Below are 18,132 nucleotides of genomic sequence, written 5' to 3' on the forward strand. Positions count from 1 at the left end.
GGCTGGTCTCTAACTCCTTACCTCAGGCGATCCACCTGCCTCGGCCTCTCAAAGTGCTGAGATTACATGCATGAGCCACCACGCCCAGCCACAAGCTCAGTCTTTCTTAGTGTTTTGCCCACATTTTGAGTACTGTTATACATATGAATAAAATGGAGAAGGCTAGAGAAATTCGGGTACCTTCAGGTCAGACTTCCTGTTCTTTTGGTTGTGTTGGAGCAATTCAGAGAGTCCCAGGAGCTAAGAATAACCTCTTCCTCCCATATGAGCAATCTGGTGGCACTGAATTCTAGGTGACACAAATTAAAAGCAGCAACTCTTGGGGCCTGAACTGGAAACATTTTCGAAAGTTAACCCCGTGGCCTTATTGCCTTCAGGGAATATCTCTCTGGGCTTTTTGTGGCCCAGGGAAAGAGTTTTGCCTACCTTCTATTTTTATTTTTTAAGAGAGAGAGTTCGCATAATCTATATAAAATAAACCACTATTCTGGAAAAGATGATTGGCTTATTAAAAATATATAGCATATATTTTTAAACACGCAGAGTTGACATTCTACAGGAGCAATGCTTTATGAACGGTGAAGACTTCACCTCCCATCCCTCCTCCGCCATCTGTCTCTGCCCATCTGTCTGTTTCACGAGAGTTTATTTTTAAAAACTCAAATAAGGTTTTGTTCAGATGTGTAATCTGTTCAGGATGGCACAGGATGAATCAAGCGAACTTACTGGCCTCCTAGTTGGCCATTAAGCCACAGTAACCTGAAGACACACAATTTCTGTTTTCTAAACTTGAGGCAGCACAGTCTATGGGCTGTGACTAGAAGGGATCGATGTCCCACTTAATTTTCCAAACTCTATAACTGATGTATGTGTAGATGGAGAGATGAACACTAGGAAAAGTTAAAATCATTATAAGGTTTGAGGTATCATTATTCTTTAGTCGTACGTAATTACATAAATATAATAGCAAACATTTATTGACTATTCACGATGCTCCAGAACTGTGGTAACAGTGCTAAAAAGAATTTTTTTTTTGCATGTTCGCTACAATCTCCAGTTTTTATACAAAAAATATTTCTAAATGAGAAAACTGATACTGACAGAGGATCAGGAGTCTAGTAAATTACAGACCTGTGACTGGAACTCATATACTTCTTATTAAAATATTTATTATCTTACCCCATTGCTACACAGAAATTTTATGGATAGAATAAAAGAAAATCAATTTTCAGTATATTTTTTGGTTTCATAAATAAATCAGTCCTTTAGCAGTTCTGGGTGAGTTTCATTTGAACCAAAAAGGGGAGGAGGTTTGTTTATGCACAATTCTGGAGAAAGAATGGCCTTTGAGGTTTTGCCTGTCTTTGGGATTCTGTGATCCCGTACATTATGTGTAGGAAGGTATTTGTAGGGAAATCTGAGGGCTGTAATTTCTGCAGTGCCGAAGTCTTTGCTCCCATGATACCTGTGCGGGAGCCTGTGGCTGACTTGCGCCATTCTTCAAAAAGATATCAAGCTCCCCAGACTCTCTGCTTTTAATTTAAAATTTTAATTTATACTTTTCCATGGATGATACTGAGACAGACATGGTCGTGAGTAAATATGTCAGGATAATCTATTGAATGGAATTAAAATGGTGTGTGCTTGGGAAACATTTTAATTTCATCTTGCTCTCTTCTTTGCCAAGTATAATGAACAAATTGGGAGGCTGAATTTTAAAGCTGTTCAGGATGTGGAGGAAGGGAGGGCCGAGTCAGAGCCAGATGACAAATAAATAACGGGAAATGTTCTGGGTGGCTTCTTAAGGCATCAGTGACTAGTCAGTGGGCAGTTCCCTAAAAGGCTATAGCCTGTATGTAACAGGCAGGCAGGCGCGAGTATAGTATACCTTCATTGCCTTTTACAACTTCACATGGAACTCCAAACCGTTGGTGATGACCAGAGGAACTGGATATTGGGAAAGAAGGAAAATGGAGCTGGATATTGGGAAAGAAGAGACTTTTTATCATTCTTACCTTAAAAGACCCTTTTCTTCTATACCCAAAATCTCATTGCTTCTGAAACGACTTTGCCTTGTACTGTGGCACTACCATTTAAGTTAGTCACAGTGGAAGAAGGTGGACCAAAAGGTGTCCCAAGACACACCAGCCAGACTGTGCCTCTAAAAGAAGAGATGACAATACCCTAACAGGTGCATTTTTCTGTGGCGATACCATTTGCTAAAGTCTGTGCTTATTCATCTATTCTAAGATGCAACCCCATTACTGACTCTAAAAAACTGCTTCACCAGCTAATGGTGTCACCTTGGGTTGGGAGTAAGGCCCTTAGAATAATTTTCCCTTTTCCATGGTGCCCTGCAGTATCTGTGTAGTGAATGTGTCCTTAGGAAATTGGATGTGTTTCTCTGAAGCTCCTCAGCCCATTCACTTGCGATCTGATTCCCAGCACTCCATTTCCCTCATTTCCTTCAGTGCTGACATGGTTTGCGTCTAACTCCAAGAATGCCTCAATCTGCTTGAGAATGGTTCTTCTAGACTGAGCCGTGTCCTGTTTATACACTGAAGCTGCCCAAGACAAGGACACTGGCGCCTTAGCTACGGGGGCCTTTGAGCCAACCGAATTCTCTTTCAGATGTGCACAATGGTGTTGATTGATCTTTCAATTATGTATTTTTAGAAATACAGCATTTCACCAACCACAAGACATCAATCTAGAAACCAGCCCATCAACCACTGTGTCAACACACTATGAAAAAGTCCTGATCAAAATAAAAAGTTAAAGCTGTCTCAGTGGCTATAGCCGAGAAAATAAACCTGAGAGGGAAATGAATCCCACTGCAGAATTCTACATAGGCTGAGTATAGAACACTTCTGGAGAGTAAGCAATTTTTGAAAAAAATTGAAAATGTTGCTAGAAGTACAAGAATCTATAGGTAGACTGGAAAAGCCCCAGATGGATTAGCTAGATAATGCTAAGAATGTGAATTTTGTGTTATTTCTCATTAGCACCACTTCAACATCCATTCTTTATAGATTTGAAAATATAGAAGGAGAAGGCATCAGAACTCCTTGGAAAGGATATGCGAATGTATTCACTATCACATGGTTAAACTCACATGCATTCTCAGATCATAGAGCTTGAATTATATTTGTTCAAATGAAACAACAGAGCTCTCTGACAGTAGTAATCGAGCAGGCACTGTTTATGAGGTAGAATTCCTATTTTTACACACACCACTTTCTTCAGTCCTTACAGTAGCATTGCATAATGTCATGAGGTAAATACATTCATCCCACTTCACAGATGCACAAATGAAGATTCTGAGTTTAAACAAAATGCTTGTCTTAGTGCCCTCTGTTTGTAAGTGGCAGAGCCCACATCTGTCCAATGACAGGCCTTCTCCTGAATACCATGATATATTCATATTATCTCTGTAATGCTCAATTTATACATTTCACAAAAGCTCATAAAGAAATCTCAACTCTCATCATCATTTTTGATATTGTCAGTATGAACTTGGAAGACCCAACTGGTCTCTAAGTTACTTCACACCCCCCATCATTGACAAGGGTGACTATTGCTCATTCAACATTTATTTCAACTTTTCATCATGTACAGTTTCTTTCATTCCAGCTGATTTGCTCAAGGACTTCATTAAGACTTCTAATGCATTGAGCCTACCACATGCTCTGTATCCATCAGCCTCTCCTATCTTCATTCTTCTTATTCAATATTTGTCAATTCCTGTCATCCTTGCCTTCTTCTCTGTTGCTCACCTGGTGTAATCCAACACTGGATGAACCCATCATCTACATCCTCTATGCCTGCAGCTGGACATTGCTGGAGAATATCCTCAAAGCTAGCAGAATATTGTCACTACAAATTCTTGGTCACCAACTACAAATGGGACCTCAACACAGCCTATAAATCCCATTGTAGTTCCCTAGTAATTTTCCTGTCATTTTCTGCAAGTTATTTCCCTTTTTTGCATCTTTCATCCCCTTTCTTCTGTTCTCCTATTTACTTTCAACTGATAACTTGGTCTTCTACTTTGGAGAAGAGAGAAAACATCACTCAGTTCCCTCCTGGCTTTCCCATAGCTGGATCCACAAAGCTACCCATGTTTCTGTTATTTTTTCTTCTCCTGTGATACAGCAGATAAAGCATCTTTCCTTCATGTGCTTTATATCTAATGTTTTCTCACTTTCCCTGTAACTTTATCTGACAGTTATCCTCTTTCTCCTGCTTTAGCATGTGCTCCCATTGTTAAGTTCATTCCCATTAGCATATATACTTACATACTGCAATGTAAGAAGTCCTCGTCCTTGTCTTATGGAGTTTTGTTTCTACTGCCTAAAACCAAGCTACTCAAAGCACATTAAGTTCTCAGCACGGGGGCTTGTTGGAAATGCAGACCATGGTTCCCACCCAATTTAGTGAATTAAGATGCACAGGTGATATGTGGGCTAACAAAAGGTTGAAACATCTCAGCACCCAATAGATATTCAGTAAACATTTGCAAAATGAATTAATTAGTTCCCAAGTGTTCCTATTCTTAAAACAAATAACAACAAAAAAGCAAAAAAAAAAAAAAAAAAAAAAACGCTTTGAAGAGCCTAATTCCCTCTACCTCTGTGTCTCTTCCCCACTCCATTCTGCTGTCAAAGTTCGTGAAAGTGTTGGCGGCCAATATTTCATCAACATCTCACGCCTCATTCTCTGATGACTCCTTCCTTCACTCTGGCTCCCTCAAGGTCTTCTTTAAGTTGCAAACCCTTTTGCCATGCAACTGTACTCTCACATCTATAGGGATGCAATAGTCCCTTCCCTATTCTTTCTGCCTCTGGCCCTGCTACAATCTCTTCTCCAAAGGAAGTCCAGCCTACTCTCATAAAACACAAGCCTTTACTTAAACCAATGCAGACTTTTTACCATAGAGGTGTCCACCGCTGCATCTTCGTGGAACACACCCATGCCCTTGTCTATCTTGCTTGGACTACTCTGGCTTCCACGCCATTCCTTAACTGAGTCAACCTCAATCTCAGACCCTGCACACCTGCCCCGCCGTCTATCTAATGTGCTATCTATACCCAACACGTGTGCCCAGTGTTTCTTCTGAGTTATCAGCCTTAGGCGTTAATTTGTTAGTCTAACAATTATGTTACTTCTTCAGAGTGGTCTGGTCTCTAGACTGCACGTGTGAGTAAGGGCTTTCCTGTGCCCCCAACTACATGACCATCTGATGTGGTATGGACATGTGTTTTCTCCAAACCTCATCTAGAAATGTGAACCCCAAGCTTGGAGTGGGGCCTGGGGGGAGGTGTTTAGGTCACAGTGGTGGATTCCTCATGAGTGGTATGGTGCCCTCTCAGCAGTAATGAGTGAGGAATGGTTTCTGACTCTGTTAGTTCACAGGAGAGCTGATTGCTTAAAAGAGCATCTCCTCCCCTTCTTTCCTGCTCCCCTTCTTGCCATGTGATGCCAGGTCCCCTTTCCCTTCTGCTATGATTGGGAGCTCCCTGACACCATCACCGGAAGCAGATAGTGGCGCCATTGCTTCCCTTACAGCCTGCAGAATCGTGAACCACATAAACCTTTCTTCTTTATAAATTACCAGCCTTATGGTGATGGAAATGAACTACAGCACCATCCTAATTCAGTTTGTACTTATGAATGAGTGCTCTGTGACTTTGTTTATGGCATATCGCCACCACAAAGCTGCGAGCTTCAGGAGGGTAGAGATGGGGAGTCTGCTCAACGTCCTACTTCTAGGGCCTGACAGTGTCTTGTCCTTCTCAGGTGCTTACTAAATATTTGTTAAACAAATGGACAGATGCATACTTTTTATTGTATCCATGAATGTGATAGGGTGCCTTGTAATACTCTTGTGTCCTATCGTTTATCTGAGGTAATAGGGCCTTGAAAGCAGGCAATGTCTCTTTAGATGGTTTTTGTTGTTATTTTTATTTCAACATTGCCTACTTCTTCTTGGGAAACTAAGAATGTGATCTCCTTAACACACCCTGTGGATTTATAGAGTGACTTGGAGCCTGGCTCAATCATTCATTATTTTGTTCAGAGAGCTTTCTCTGGCCTTTCTGCCTACCCTTACTTTTTATAATTATGTTTCACTACCCTACGCTTTACTTCTGTTACCAAGATAGGAATTCTCCTCCCCTCTCCTCCCAGAGCCAAGCAGTTTAACCCATCTTTTGTAGTTGTAAGCAATTTCTGCCTCTTTGTGGAGCCATCTTTCCATATAAATCGCTCCCTTCATTCTCCTTCACTGCATCAGATGCTCTGTTCTGAGCTGCCGTCAGCACAGCTGCCTCACTTGGGTGGTGTGGGAAATTGCTCTCTGCATTCAGGTAGAGCTCTCACTGTGCTTGTGGGGACCAGAGATTCCGCTTGTTTGCATGAGGACACAATAAGCAATTTCTGATGGACTCGTCTATCATCAGACATGGCTGAAACCACAGCAGATTATCATCCAGTGGCTGATTTCCTGCCTCTGGGGATGCCGTTTTCAAGAAAGGCTGCAACCTTCCTTGGTTGTATTTACACTACTCTATATCTTCACATGGCAGGGCCCTTACATTGAAGGCATTAGTGTGTTTTCTCCGCATAAACTTCCCTCCCCCTCTGCACACATATACACATGCGCACACACATGGGCATGCATACTTCCTAGGTATTAATGTGACATCTCCCCTCCAGCTGGTGTTGGTGTGGTACTGCCTTCCAATATTCCAGCGAGCTGCAAACGTCATGTTATGCCAGACTTCAAAGCCAACCCTTGCACTACTAAAATATTTTTGTTCAGTGTTCTCCTTAAGTAGCTCTTATCCCTCACCATTTTTCTGCAGAGGCTTTCAGATACATTTTCAACCAATACCTTATCAGCAAGTATTAGTTCTAGCAGTTATTACTCTCATTGCATTTCCAACTATCTGAATCATAAAGTTTTTCCTTACGTAATTTAGGGCCCTTGTTGATGTTCTGAAGTTGGCTGTATTTGTAACTCAGGAAATAACTGAGGAAAGGCTCCGGGGGAAACAGCTTTTACAGTTTAGAATACCTTGGGAGTTGATCTAAAAATATTTCATTTTGGCTTGCTTATTCTTTTCTTTAAAAAAACTATTTATCATTGGTTTATGAGTTCATTAAAGCAAAATATTCCTCCCAGTTTTTGAACTGGCATTTTTAACATATTTGATACATAGGAAAGTTTTGCTTAACAAAAATTCAATTAACTCTCAATTTATGAAAAAAACAAATGACAAAACGAAAACGAAAAAGTTACAAGATAATATGCAGGTATGTATTTAAAAAGTAAATTCAGAGGAATGCATTTTGGGCTTTACAATTCAGCCCAGCATTTCTTAAATTGAGGACTCTTTAGAAGACCACTTTAAAAGCACGGGTCAAGGATGGGACGAGAGACAAGATTTTCATGGATTCCCCACAGTAGCTATAAAAAAAACAACTTTATAGATGTGCAATCATAATACTAGGTATAAATGCCTTAAGCTTACACTCTGATATGACTGTAACATCTGAAATTATAAGTTATGCACATATATAACCACTAAAATTTAAGCTTAGAACATTAACTTAATGGAACAGGTGATGTTTTATTAAAATTAAATCTCAAGTTGCAATGTGAATGTGGCACTGGCTGGTGTCAGGCTTCCCCTTCTGAGTTCCTCATGCATCCTGTGATGACGAAGTTCTCCTTCCACAGTGGCTCATTCTGGTGCTTGGGAACCCTCACTACTGCAGTGGACCCCGCATCATTTAGCTTTTGCTGGTAGGAAGACATCATTGACAAAACAAGTCACCTCTGTATTTTTGTCATTAGCCTCTGCATTTTTGTCGTGATGCGAGGAGCTCTCAATGTGCCAGTGTGGTGGACACAAATGCACACCTGAACATTTAAATTTAATTGTCGTCATACCACATCTAGCATAGGTTTATATTACATGTCTCCCAATTGTAATAGAAATGAAAACACTAAATTGGAAAATATACATAAAGAGCCCATGGACCCTGTGTGTGTCTATGTACAGGTAGACACAGACAGAGATATAGATTCAGATATCCTGCAGAAAGACACATATATGTCCACACATAAATGTCACCTTATGTGGGTTCTTTTGATGCCCATTTGAAAAACATTGTCATACATCTTTTATCATTATAAATATGTATTGATGACCTACTAGCTGCTGGGTAGAAGCTGGGAGGTGCTGATGGTACTGAATATGGTTACTATCCATGTGGAATTTACAGTGTAACACAGGAGAGTATAAATAATTAATTTCAGTGACGTAAGCTCTGTGAAGAGTGTAGAATCTTTGGTATTATCCCTATATTACAAAGAGAACGGAGGTTTAGGATGATGAGTCTGAATTAAAGATTTAACTACATTCACCATAGTCTACTAATTAAAACAGAAGGGTATGCACCCTGTTTTAGGTATTATCACCATAACAAAGGAGGAACCATAAACGTATTTTCTAGCTAACTCTCAGTTTATCAGAATATCAATTATCAATTCTTTGAACATTAACATCTAAAACGTCATCAATATATGAGGACGCCATTTGTGAGACTGGTTTAAAAGACTTGTTCCCCAGCTACCCAGATCACCCGAATGTTCCTGCAGCTCTCTGTGCATGCATGTGAGATCAGAATTTCATTTTAAAGTTAGATATAATTTTCAGATGTGCAACTTATTGCAGTCAAGCTTAGAGTTATAAACTGTTGAATGCCACCATTCAACATCTGGTGTCCATGGAGGGGCATTTCCTGGGAACTCTGTTCCAAATATGTTCACAGTTCCCATGATGCACTCTCCATTCCTTACGCTGTTTCATTTTTCTCCAAGTATCATCCTGAAACAAATATATCTAGACATATATGTTTTCTTCGTCTCTCACTAGGGGCAGTGTCATGGAGCAGGAATTTTGTCTGCCTGTTCCTACTGCGTTCTCAGCTCCTAGAGAGTTATCTCGTGTACCTTAGCCACACTCATTAGATGTCTGTTAAATTGTGGTACTTTGCTCTCCTTTTTTTTTTTTTTTTTGCATTTTCAAAGACAAAATACAAAAACAGAAGTAAAGAACACAAAAATGTTAAACCTGGCTGATTTTACTTTGCAGTAATTACTTTGATTAAAATTCCAACCTGTCACTTGCCTGGTTTCTTTAAGGCAATAAGTGGGTCTCCAGGAGGAGTCCCCAGAGCTGCGGTATCAACATCCACTGGGAACTTGTTGAAAATGCACATTCTTGGTCCCTCCAGCTCCAGGAACCAAAAGCTCTTTGGGGACTGGCTTCAGCAATCTGTTTTTGATGCACAGTAAAGGCTGAAAATCACTGCTTTAAGGCATGGATTTCCCTAACTGCACCTCTTCCTCTGAAAACAAAACAAAAAACAACTCTGAATCTTAACCTCGGGGTACATATTCAGAAAAATCTCTGCCTTCTGATGTCTTTCAGGCATTTCTTGCTCTTCCAGAGTCTTACTTACACCTTCTTCCCTCACACAAGGCTAGAGGTTAAGAATGTGTACAAGTGTCTTCCAGATAGCTTTCTTTTTCTCCTATCTGTGCCTCAGACTCCTCATCTGTAAAATGTGGATGTAATATTAGTATACATCTCAAAGGGTAGTTGAGGATTGAACTATTTGATATGCGTAAAGTTCTTACAGTTCTTACAACTATGCCTGGTACAGTACAAGCAATATACAATTTTAGAGGTTACTTGTGATGTAGTTGTAATGAGTTCTGCTTTACCAAGGATCAGTAGGTAGGGTTAGCTTGGAATGTACGAATTTTAAATATCTGAAGTAATTTCTAAGAGATCAGAAAGTTGTCATTAACCTTCCTCAGCTTGCCTCTTGGCTCCCCCTTATTCAATATCAAAAGTGTTCCCCTCTGTGCTTCTTGTTAATGAGGGTCCACGACATGGCCACAGACAGCAGGGAAGGGGCCTGACTTTAGAAGAGCACTCAAGTCAACCTTTTAAGTCCTTCCCTGAATTCTCTTTCCTGCTGTTCAGAGGACCTTCCTTGGAAGAGTCCTATGGTGATAGAGGGAAGCATGAAGCCATGAAACTCCATTTTCTTCTAAAACACAGCAACATCATGAGGATAATAACTTTCCTCAACTGACTCGATTGTTTCATCAGTTTCTCTGTTGTTAGGTTCTGAGAACCAAACAAACTGTGAGCCATCTTTGCCCACTTAGAGAGATGGTTTTTCCTCAGTTACTCTTTTCTGTTTCCACTCATGCCCATAAGGGAGTCCAGGTTTAAGAGCAAGTATACTAGATCATGGCCACTCACCTGGGGCAGGATTACCCAAGGTACAGGTTTTCCAAGGACTGTGTGACCAGGGCACTGAGAGCGTGTTCTGGCCCAGAGAGTAGTTTTGGATTGATCTATTTCAAAGTCCACCCTTGCTCAAGCCTGTGGTCATTTGCACTGGTTTTATACACCCTCAACCTGCAGTGGTTGGTCCTATACGGGGATAATGATAGAATTCAGGAAATGCACTTCAAAGATCTCAAATTCCCTAAAACTGACTAAGTGCCTGAGGTCACAATGTAATTCTGCATCTCCCTTCTGACAGCTCCCGCTTCACACATCGTCCAGGAGAAAACCTTGTTTCAGTTTCTTTGAAACCTCCATCACCTGACTGTCATGGAACAGAGTATCACTCTTGAAGGAGAGTCCCACAGAAGCATAGCAGAGCAGCACTAGAGACAATGGCACATGATCGCATCAGGAATAGATTCATGGCAAAGCCAGGGCCTTTTCCATCTTGAGTTAGAACTCAGACATGAGATATGTTCTAACAGAGGGCACTGGGATTTAGCATATTAAAGCAAACAGTATTTTGTATTTTCCCGACATTTCAGAGTGTATTGGGTTAAACAAGATACTTCCAGTAAAAGAATAACATCTTTTTAGAGTCATTTGATAAGGCCTGGTAAAATGTTATCATACACTTTCCAGATACTGAGAAATTGAATGAATCTAATACTGGGTTATAAACCCCTTTGCAAGTCAGATATTTTCTAATTCATTGTGTTAAAAGAAATTGAAAGAGGAATTAATTGATTTGTCAGCTGCTAGATCATTAAAATTATCTTTGAAGTTATATTACTATGTGATTTTTGGCATATATCTTGGAAAGCATTCAACTAATTGAATGGCACTGCTATGCACAATTTTCATTTCCATCTTCTTATGTGAACAAGGCTTCTCTAAAAATGAAAGTAGAAATAAAATTGATCCTGAGTTCCATCTCATTCTAGCAGTAAGTGATATTTATCTATGGCATTTTAAAAAGGGGCTATCCACCTAATCAAAAGCTATATTTCTAGTAAGTTTACTTTTTCATGTTTAATTATTACTTAACGAAATGTGCTATGTATTTATGTTCTATCAATTCTATATTTGTAATGATCATTCATTTAAGAAACATATTATTGCTTAAAGTTTTATGGTTGTAGGACATAAAAGAAATTTAAATTGCAATCTCTATATATTTTTGGTTGCAAATAAATATGACAAGTGATCAGTAAAAGACTTTCAGGCATAAACTATAGTTTTTCTGCAGAAGATAAATAATGGAAATACAAGTTCCAGTTTAAAAAGGAACAATTCACATGTTATGACTTTTAGAAAAAGAATTAGTTCCTGAATTTTGAAAGCGAATAATCATGAGTATCAATCACTGTGATACGCAAATTCTACTGAGCAAATACACACACACATACACACACACACAAGGAATTCTGTGACTTAAAAAAAAAGTTTTAAATGTGAATATTTTCTAAAGACCAAAAAATTCATCCTTTTGAATTGTAGCTTAAACAATTTTTATGGCAACTTAAAAATGTGCAAGGGGTTACATAACTGTGCAAAACTAAAGCAAGGATTTTTTTTGCAGTTAGTCACTTGAGTTACATGGTAACTAGAAGACCACACACTAGAAGGGACTAGAACACCATGACCTTCCCTCAGTCTCAATTTAGCATCTACTTCCAGGCTTGCTGAGTTTTGGAATTCTACTATGTGAAATTTCTTTAAGAGGAATTCTTCAATCAGAGATTTGCCCTTTATGAAAATTCACCTATCCTTAGGAAAGGTTGTACATTTGGCCTTATCAGTCATTTGCAACTGAGAATGAATAAACTTATCATAATTTTTCCCTAAGAAAAGCCTTTGAAAGTGGGGAGCAGGAAGGATCCATTAGGTTTAAGATCCAATAGGTCTTCATAAGGGAAATACAAAAATGCTATGGACGTAAGAATACAACAGGAAGAGAAGCGAGATGCCTCATGGTGTGGAGGAGGTAACGTGACTTCATTTTTTCTTTATACCAATGACATTTCTATGACGATGGGAAGAATCATTCGATGGTACCTAAATTATCAAGTCCTCCTGGTGAATGCAGTTGGGCCCTGAAAACCCACTTACCTAGAAAGCATGCAGATTTAGGTCTGTAACTACTGGAGTGCAAGGGATACCTGCGGTCAAATAAAAAAGTTTCATTGAAATATTAGAGTATGGTTCTGTTTCAGGTGAAAGCAAATCAACACAAGCTTCATACAAGGTCATGCATGTGTATAAAAAGTAAGATGCACACAGAGATGTAACAGGCTGCTACCAAATCAAGGTTGGGTGCTGGGCATTGGTGAGGAGTAAATGGTTAGCTGGGCCTGCATCATCTTAGTATTATTTACATGTATTATTCATTTTATATTGTTCACATGCTTATTTAGAAAAGAACAATCTCTTCCTACCATGCTGTGAGAGTACCTAACACCCTCCCCACCCAACTTCTCAGTGGCTGAAGGGCAGGTGGGCCACCTCATACAAACGCCTGGGTGACTGGAAGCTGGTATTACTTTTATTCTTCCTACCAACCAGGGAGAGGACAGCCTTAGATCAGGTGTTTTTTCCATTCTAGAAGGCTGTAGTTTTGGTGCTTGGAAACCCTGAGCCGCGCAGGCCAGGTGAAACTGGCCATTTGGCCAGGGCCTGATCTCGCCTCTGCGGTAAGTGTCTCTGGGGTCCTTTGTCTCCTGAGACGTGCCTGGAGGATCTCTGCTGCCAGCCAAGTGTTAGGTCACATTCAGTGAGGGAAGGCCATGCCTCTTGCCTGTGTTCTCCTCACCTGCAGGCATTGGACTCCTGTCCCTCCTCTCTCTGCCAGGACATCGGCAAGGCTGGTTGTGACGAGTGTGCACCCACGTTTAGAAAGCATCCTCTTTCCTCATGCTTTCATTCCTGTGTTCTCAGTTGCTGGGCACATGCGCAGACGTCCAGCGCATTCAGTCCTGTATCAGGCCTGACAGCCCGCGGGCCATCCACACCGACACACAGTTCTTCTTTGTGTTCATAGCCTCGAATGACTGAGCAGAGTAGCTGGGAAGGGAAGCACAGCTCCCTGCCTTGATAATAGCCTTGTTCTATCCCCGGATGAGGCAGGAGTATATGAGGAACAGGGAGTCTGCTGATAATTTTCTTCTTTCCTCTCCTGAAGTCCTAAGACACAGTTTTGACTTCCTTAAAAAGTGTTGGCTTTCTAATGTGAATTTTACCAACCCATATTATAACTGTAGTTTGCAGGCTTTGGGCTGCCTTGGGGTATAAGGAGATTATCAACACCAGGGAGGTCTGGAGGTAAATATGTTCAATTTTTGATTAACTACAAGTTAAGTATTTGCTTTGTGGATTATCTGTGACCTATTTGAAATACTGATCCACTTTCTTTCCCATGTGCCGCTGGGCCAGCTCTCCCACAAGGTGTAAATGGGCTCAAGAAACATAAACTAATTTTCATGTAAATCTAGGGGAAGAAAATAAGAGGGAAAGAAAATATATGGCAAAGATAGTCACATAACATGTCTCAAACTCAAATAGAAATGATTTTGTATCATCAGTTCTTCAAGATGATTCAGACCATTCTCAGTTTATATTTAGGAAGTTTCATCAATAATTGGTTGCTCCCTTTTAGCACTGTTAAGTTGTTTTAATTACTCCTCAAAATGCAATACCATATGTATCATATTATATAATCTCTCCACTCTCTCTCTTTCCCTTCTTCCTCCCTCCTCCACTCTCTGCCTCACTGCAGGTGTACCATAGATGACCGGGTCACCCGGGTGGCCTGGCTAAACCGCAGTACCATCCTCTACGCTGGGAATGACAAGTGGTCCATAGACCCTCGTGTGATCATTCTGGTCAATACACCAACCCAGTACAGCATCATGATCCAAAATGTGGATGTGTATGACGAAGGTCCGTACACCTGCTCTGTGCAGACAGACAATCATCCCAAAACGTCCCGGGTCCACCTCATCGTGCAAGGTAAGTCCCAACTGAACCTGGGGTTGCCATTCCCGTCAGCAATAGAGGGGAAGGACAAGTTGGTGTTTGTTCTACTCGTGTATGAAGACACAAAAGTCATCTTCCTCTACTGAATCCAGAGTTTGAGCATATATCTTGGAATTTTTCCCATGTCATGGGTACTCAATTAAGTGCTGAATATATTCTAAAAGTTTCTAAATGTTATGTTTAGTCCTTCTGTTCTCATCAATAAATTGTGTAATGTGCACTGGTTGAGCTCTCATAAGTGACTTAGCACTCTGGAGCTGGGGTGAAATACATTCAAACGTAGATAAATACGGTACTATTCTCAGTGCCTTTTAATTCTCTTTTAGACTTACTTCATAATAAAAGACTAATAATGCTGATTGGAAACCAGGTGATGTGACTATTTTTGCACAGTTGCTGGTCATGTGTGCTCTGGAGGGGTCTCTGAGTGCTGCTTAGGCAGGTCCTCCCTGGCATTGCTGCTGTGTTTAAACACTCTCTTATAGCTCCGCAATGGATCCCAGACCCAAGAAGGAGATTAGTCAGAATGATATCTGCAGGTCAATGTTGGTAATAAATTCGGAAAATTTTAAAAAGGGGGAAGGAGGAAGACTTAGCATCTTCTTCCATTCTCCTTTAACAAATTGTATCACATGTGCATTGTAAAATAGTTTTTCATTTAAATTTTATATTACACCTAAAAAATGGGGCTGAAGAAATGTCAGATTCTCAGATATTAAATATTAAGAATTAAAACCACATGCAGATAGCAGTTCCGAGAATTTGAGAACTGTTTTAAAGCAAGGCAGCAATCCAAATGAATTTATTCTGAACTTGACTCCAACTATCATCACCACGTAAAGTAATTTCTGTCAGGTGTTGGCTCGTGGCCGGAATCAAGTTCTAGGCAGATTAGTTCCATCACCCAGTGACACATCCTTCCTCCACCAAATGAGAGGTTCAGGTGGACTTCTTCACAGCTTCCTTTACAGATCTCTTGTGGACACACAGTGAGCTCTCAGAAAGGGTCCCTATGTGTGATTTCATCTTTAACATCCGTCTTTTCTCAGATCCCATCTGTCATAGATTCAATACATTTTTCTTTCTAGCTAGTGAAATGTATATGGCATCCTTGCTTAGTTAAGATAGATACCTCATTTATGATTTTTTGAAAAAAAGACCTTGATGTTGCTCATTTCAGTTGGTTTCCTGGAGAGCAGTTGTGTGGGGGCTGTCTATTCATGCTTCAGTCACTTGCACAATTCAGGTTGCCTGTTCTTTCCTTTGGGCGCAAGCAGCCAGGCCTACCTCTGTAGCCATTTGTAATGGCATGTGTGGGGCCAGAGAGCTGTCTGCTGCCACTGTTGTTTCCCAGCAGTCCCTGGCACTGCCATGCTGCCTGAAGCTTTGCTCCTGCCCAGCCTCCAAGCCCTGCTCTCCTCCTCACGTCGCCTGCCATCCGACAGACATCTACAGACGCTGTGGGTTTCCACTCTCCATACACATCCACCCACGGGTCTGGAACGACAAGACTGTCTGCCATCTGGAGATCAAGACAACTGTCACATCTGATACTTCTCCTCAGAGGATGACAGAGGCACTTGGTGAGATCAGTCATCGGAGATGAGCTGGGGTATCTGATGAAAGTTTCTGGAGGTGTAGAAAACAAAAGACTGTGAGCTCTCACTACTCCACCTGCCTGCACCTGGGCTTGGTTCCAGAGGAGCTGACATTCTCAGCATCAGAAGTGACACCTCAGTGGCATCTCTGTGGCCCTGACTGCAAAGTTATCTTCAAATTCAGGAAATGTGGCACTGAAATAAAAAAGAACTGCCAGGCACTGGAGAGACACTCAAACCAAGCAAGCCTATCCCAGTTCAAGAAATAAGATAGATAATGTAAGCACATCAAAGTCAATGCACAACATAATGGGCTGGGGGGCTGAGTGACAGGGAAGGATGTCCTCCTTAACACATGTTCAGCAATCCCTTGGGTGGGATGTGGCAGCCTGTGGTGTGTCCCTGTGGGCCTCCAAGCCTCAGCTCAGAAATAGTCTGAGAACAGTGTGGCATCTACTCCAGGGGTCTGCTCCTCAATCTCCACATTCCAGGCCAAGTGACTCTCTGGATCCAGCCCTCTGAGGTACCCTGGGAAGTCCAGAGACAGTCAGTATAGGCAGGGATGAGAGGGGAGGAATTTCTTTTTGGGAGGAGCTTCTCTTGGGGATGACATTCTCTTGAGGAGAACCTTTTCTTGGGGAAGATCTTCTCTTGGGGTTGACATTTTCTTGGGGAGGAGCTTCTCTTGGGAAAGATCTTCTCTTAGGAAAGAGCTTCCTTTGGTGAAGATCTTCTTTTGGGGATGGCTTTTTGGAGAGGACATTCTCTTGGAGAGGATCTTCTCTTGGGGAGGAGTTTCTCTTGATGATGACTTTCTCTGGGGGAGGAGCTTCTCTTTGGGATGATTGAGCTTTTCTTGGGAAGAACCTTCTGTTTGGGATGATCTTCTCTTAGAGAGAACATTATCTTGGGATCCTTGGCAGGCTGGTTTGTACCTTTACTGAGAGGCATAGAGAAGGAGGTCAGAAAGCTGAATTCTTTCATCTTGCTTAGTGATGCAGTGACTTGCTCTTCTTTGGAAGGCAGTTGAATTACCAGACGGTGAATATAGAGACCCCCCTACTCAATTAGAAAGAAGCCCCAGAGTTCTCCTTCTCCCAGCAGTCATCGGCTTTTGTCCAGTCTATAGATTAATTTTTCAGAGTTAGTGTTAGTTCAAGTTAGCTAAAGATAATGAAAGTTTCCTAATCCTCTTAAAGAAAATTTATCTGACTGAGTAGAAAGCTTTTGGAAGACAATAAGGCATGTATAAAACTAAGGCCTAATCTCGCCTTTAATTTTAAAGTGCTGATGGGTATTGATTTTACAATGAGAAAAGCAAAAAAATTGCCGAGCTGCCACTTGTCTGTTTATAAAAACAAAAAGGTGTTTATGTATCTTCTATCCGTTTCAGGAGGTGGGAAGCTGATTCCTTCTGCCAACCAGATGCCATCGGCAGAAGGGAGTGCAGGCCCACGGGGCCCAGCTGTGTGGTCCCACCTGTCATGGGAACAACTGAGAGACACTCTGCCACCAACCTCTCCACCTGCCCTTTCCTGTTGTAGAAGGTGGCCTTTGCCACATATCTGATAGAACTAATTTCCAAATCCTTCTCTTTGAGAACAGAAGCTGCCTTCATTAAAATAGTGTTGCTGATACCTGAGGTACATCTCAGCCACTGAGGGGATCAGCGCAGGCACCGTGTGAGCATGTGACGATATGTTCTAGGCTGCACACCTCAGTGTGGAGGAAATCCAGAGCAAGGGGGAGGCCCCGCTGTGGGGTCAGATTAGTTGGGGGGAAATCAGTCTGGCAGCCCTGCAGAGCAGGAGCTGAAGTGGGAGAAGCTAGAGGCACAAGCAGAGGCAGGAGTGACCCCCCGCTAAGCAGTGCAGCCAGAGTGACCGTGGGCCTACCTGCAAAGGTACAGATGTGCCTGAGAGGCACTGTCCACCGGAAACTCAGAGCTTTCATCCTCATGCCTGAAAAGAGGAAGAATTAAAATGATGTCACCCAGATTTTTAGTTTGGAGAAATGCTAGTGGTTGGGGAGATACGATCTCATGCCAGTTGGAAGGAACAGCGTTGGGCTTACAAGGTCTGGGGATAAAGAACGCACAAACATTATGAAGATATTGCAGA

The 18,132-nt window shown here is 41.4% G+C and overlaps 1 protein-coding gene across 1 annotated transcript in view; it reads left to right on the plus strand.

Annotated features, from left to right (window-relative positions):
- Nucleotides 1–17,556, plus strand: part of LOC108295430 (opioid-binding protein/cell adhesion molecule-like) — a 295,794-nt gene extending 278,238 nt beyond the window's left edge. Inside the window, exons 2-4 of the mRNA XM_017517615.2 lie at nt 14,155–14,387; nt 15,160–15,250; nt 17,406–17,556. Coding sequence (XP_017373104.2) covers nt 14,155–14,387; nt 15,160–15,250; nt 17,406–17,556 — 475 coding nt within the window. The remainder of the gene's footprint in view (nt 1–14,154; nt 14,388–15,159; nt 15,251–17,405) is intronic.
- Nucleotides 17,557–18,132: the final 576 nt, after the last annotated feature.

This window comes from Cebus imitator, unplaced genomic scaffold (genome assembly GCF_001604975.1).
Source record: "Cebus imitator isolate Cc_AM_T3 unplaced genomic scaffold, Cebus_imitator-1.0 Scaffold639, whole genome shotgun sequence".
Lineage (NCBI taxonomy): Eukaryota > Metazoa > Chordata > Mammalia > Primates > Cebidae > Cebus > Cebus imitator.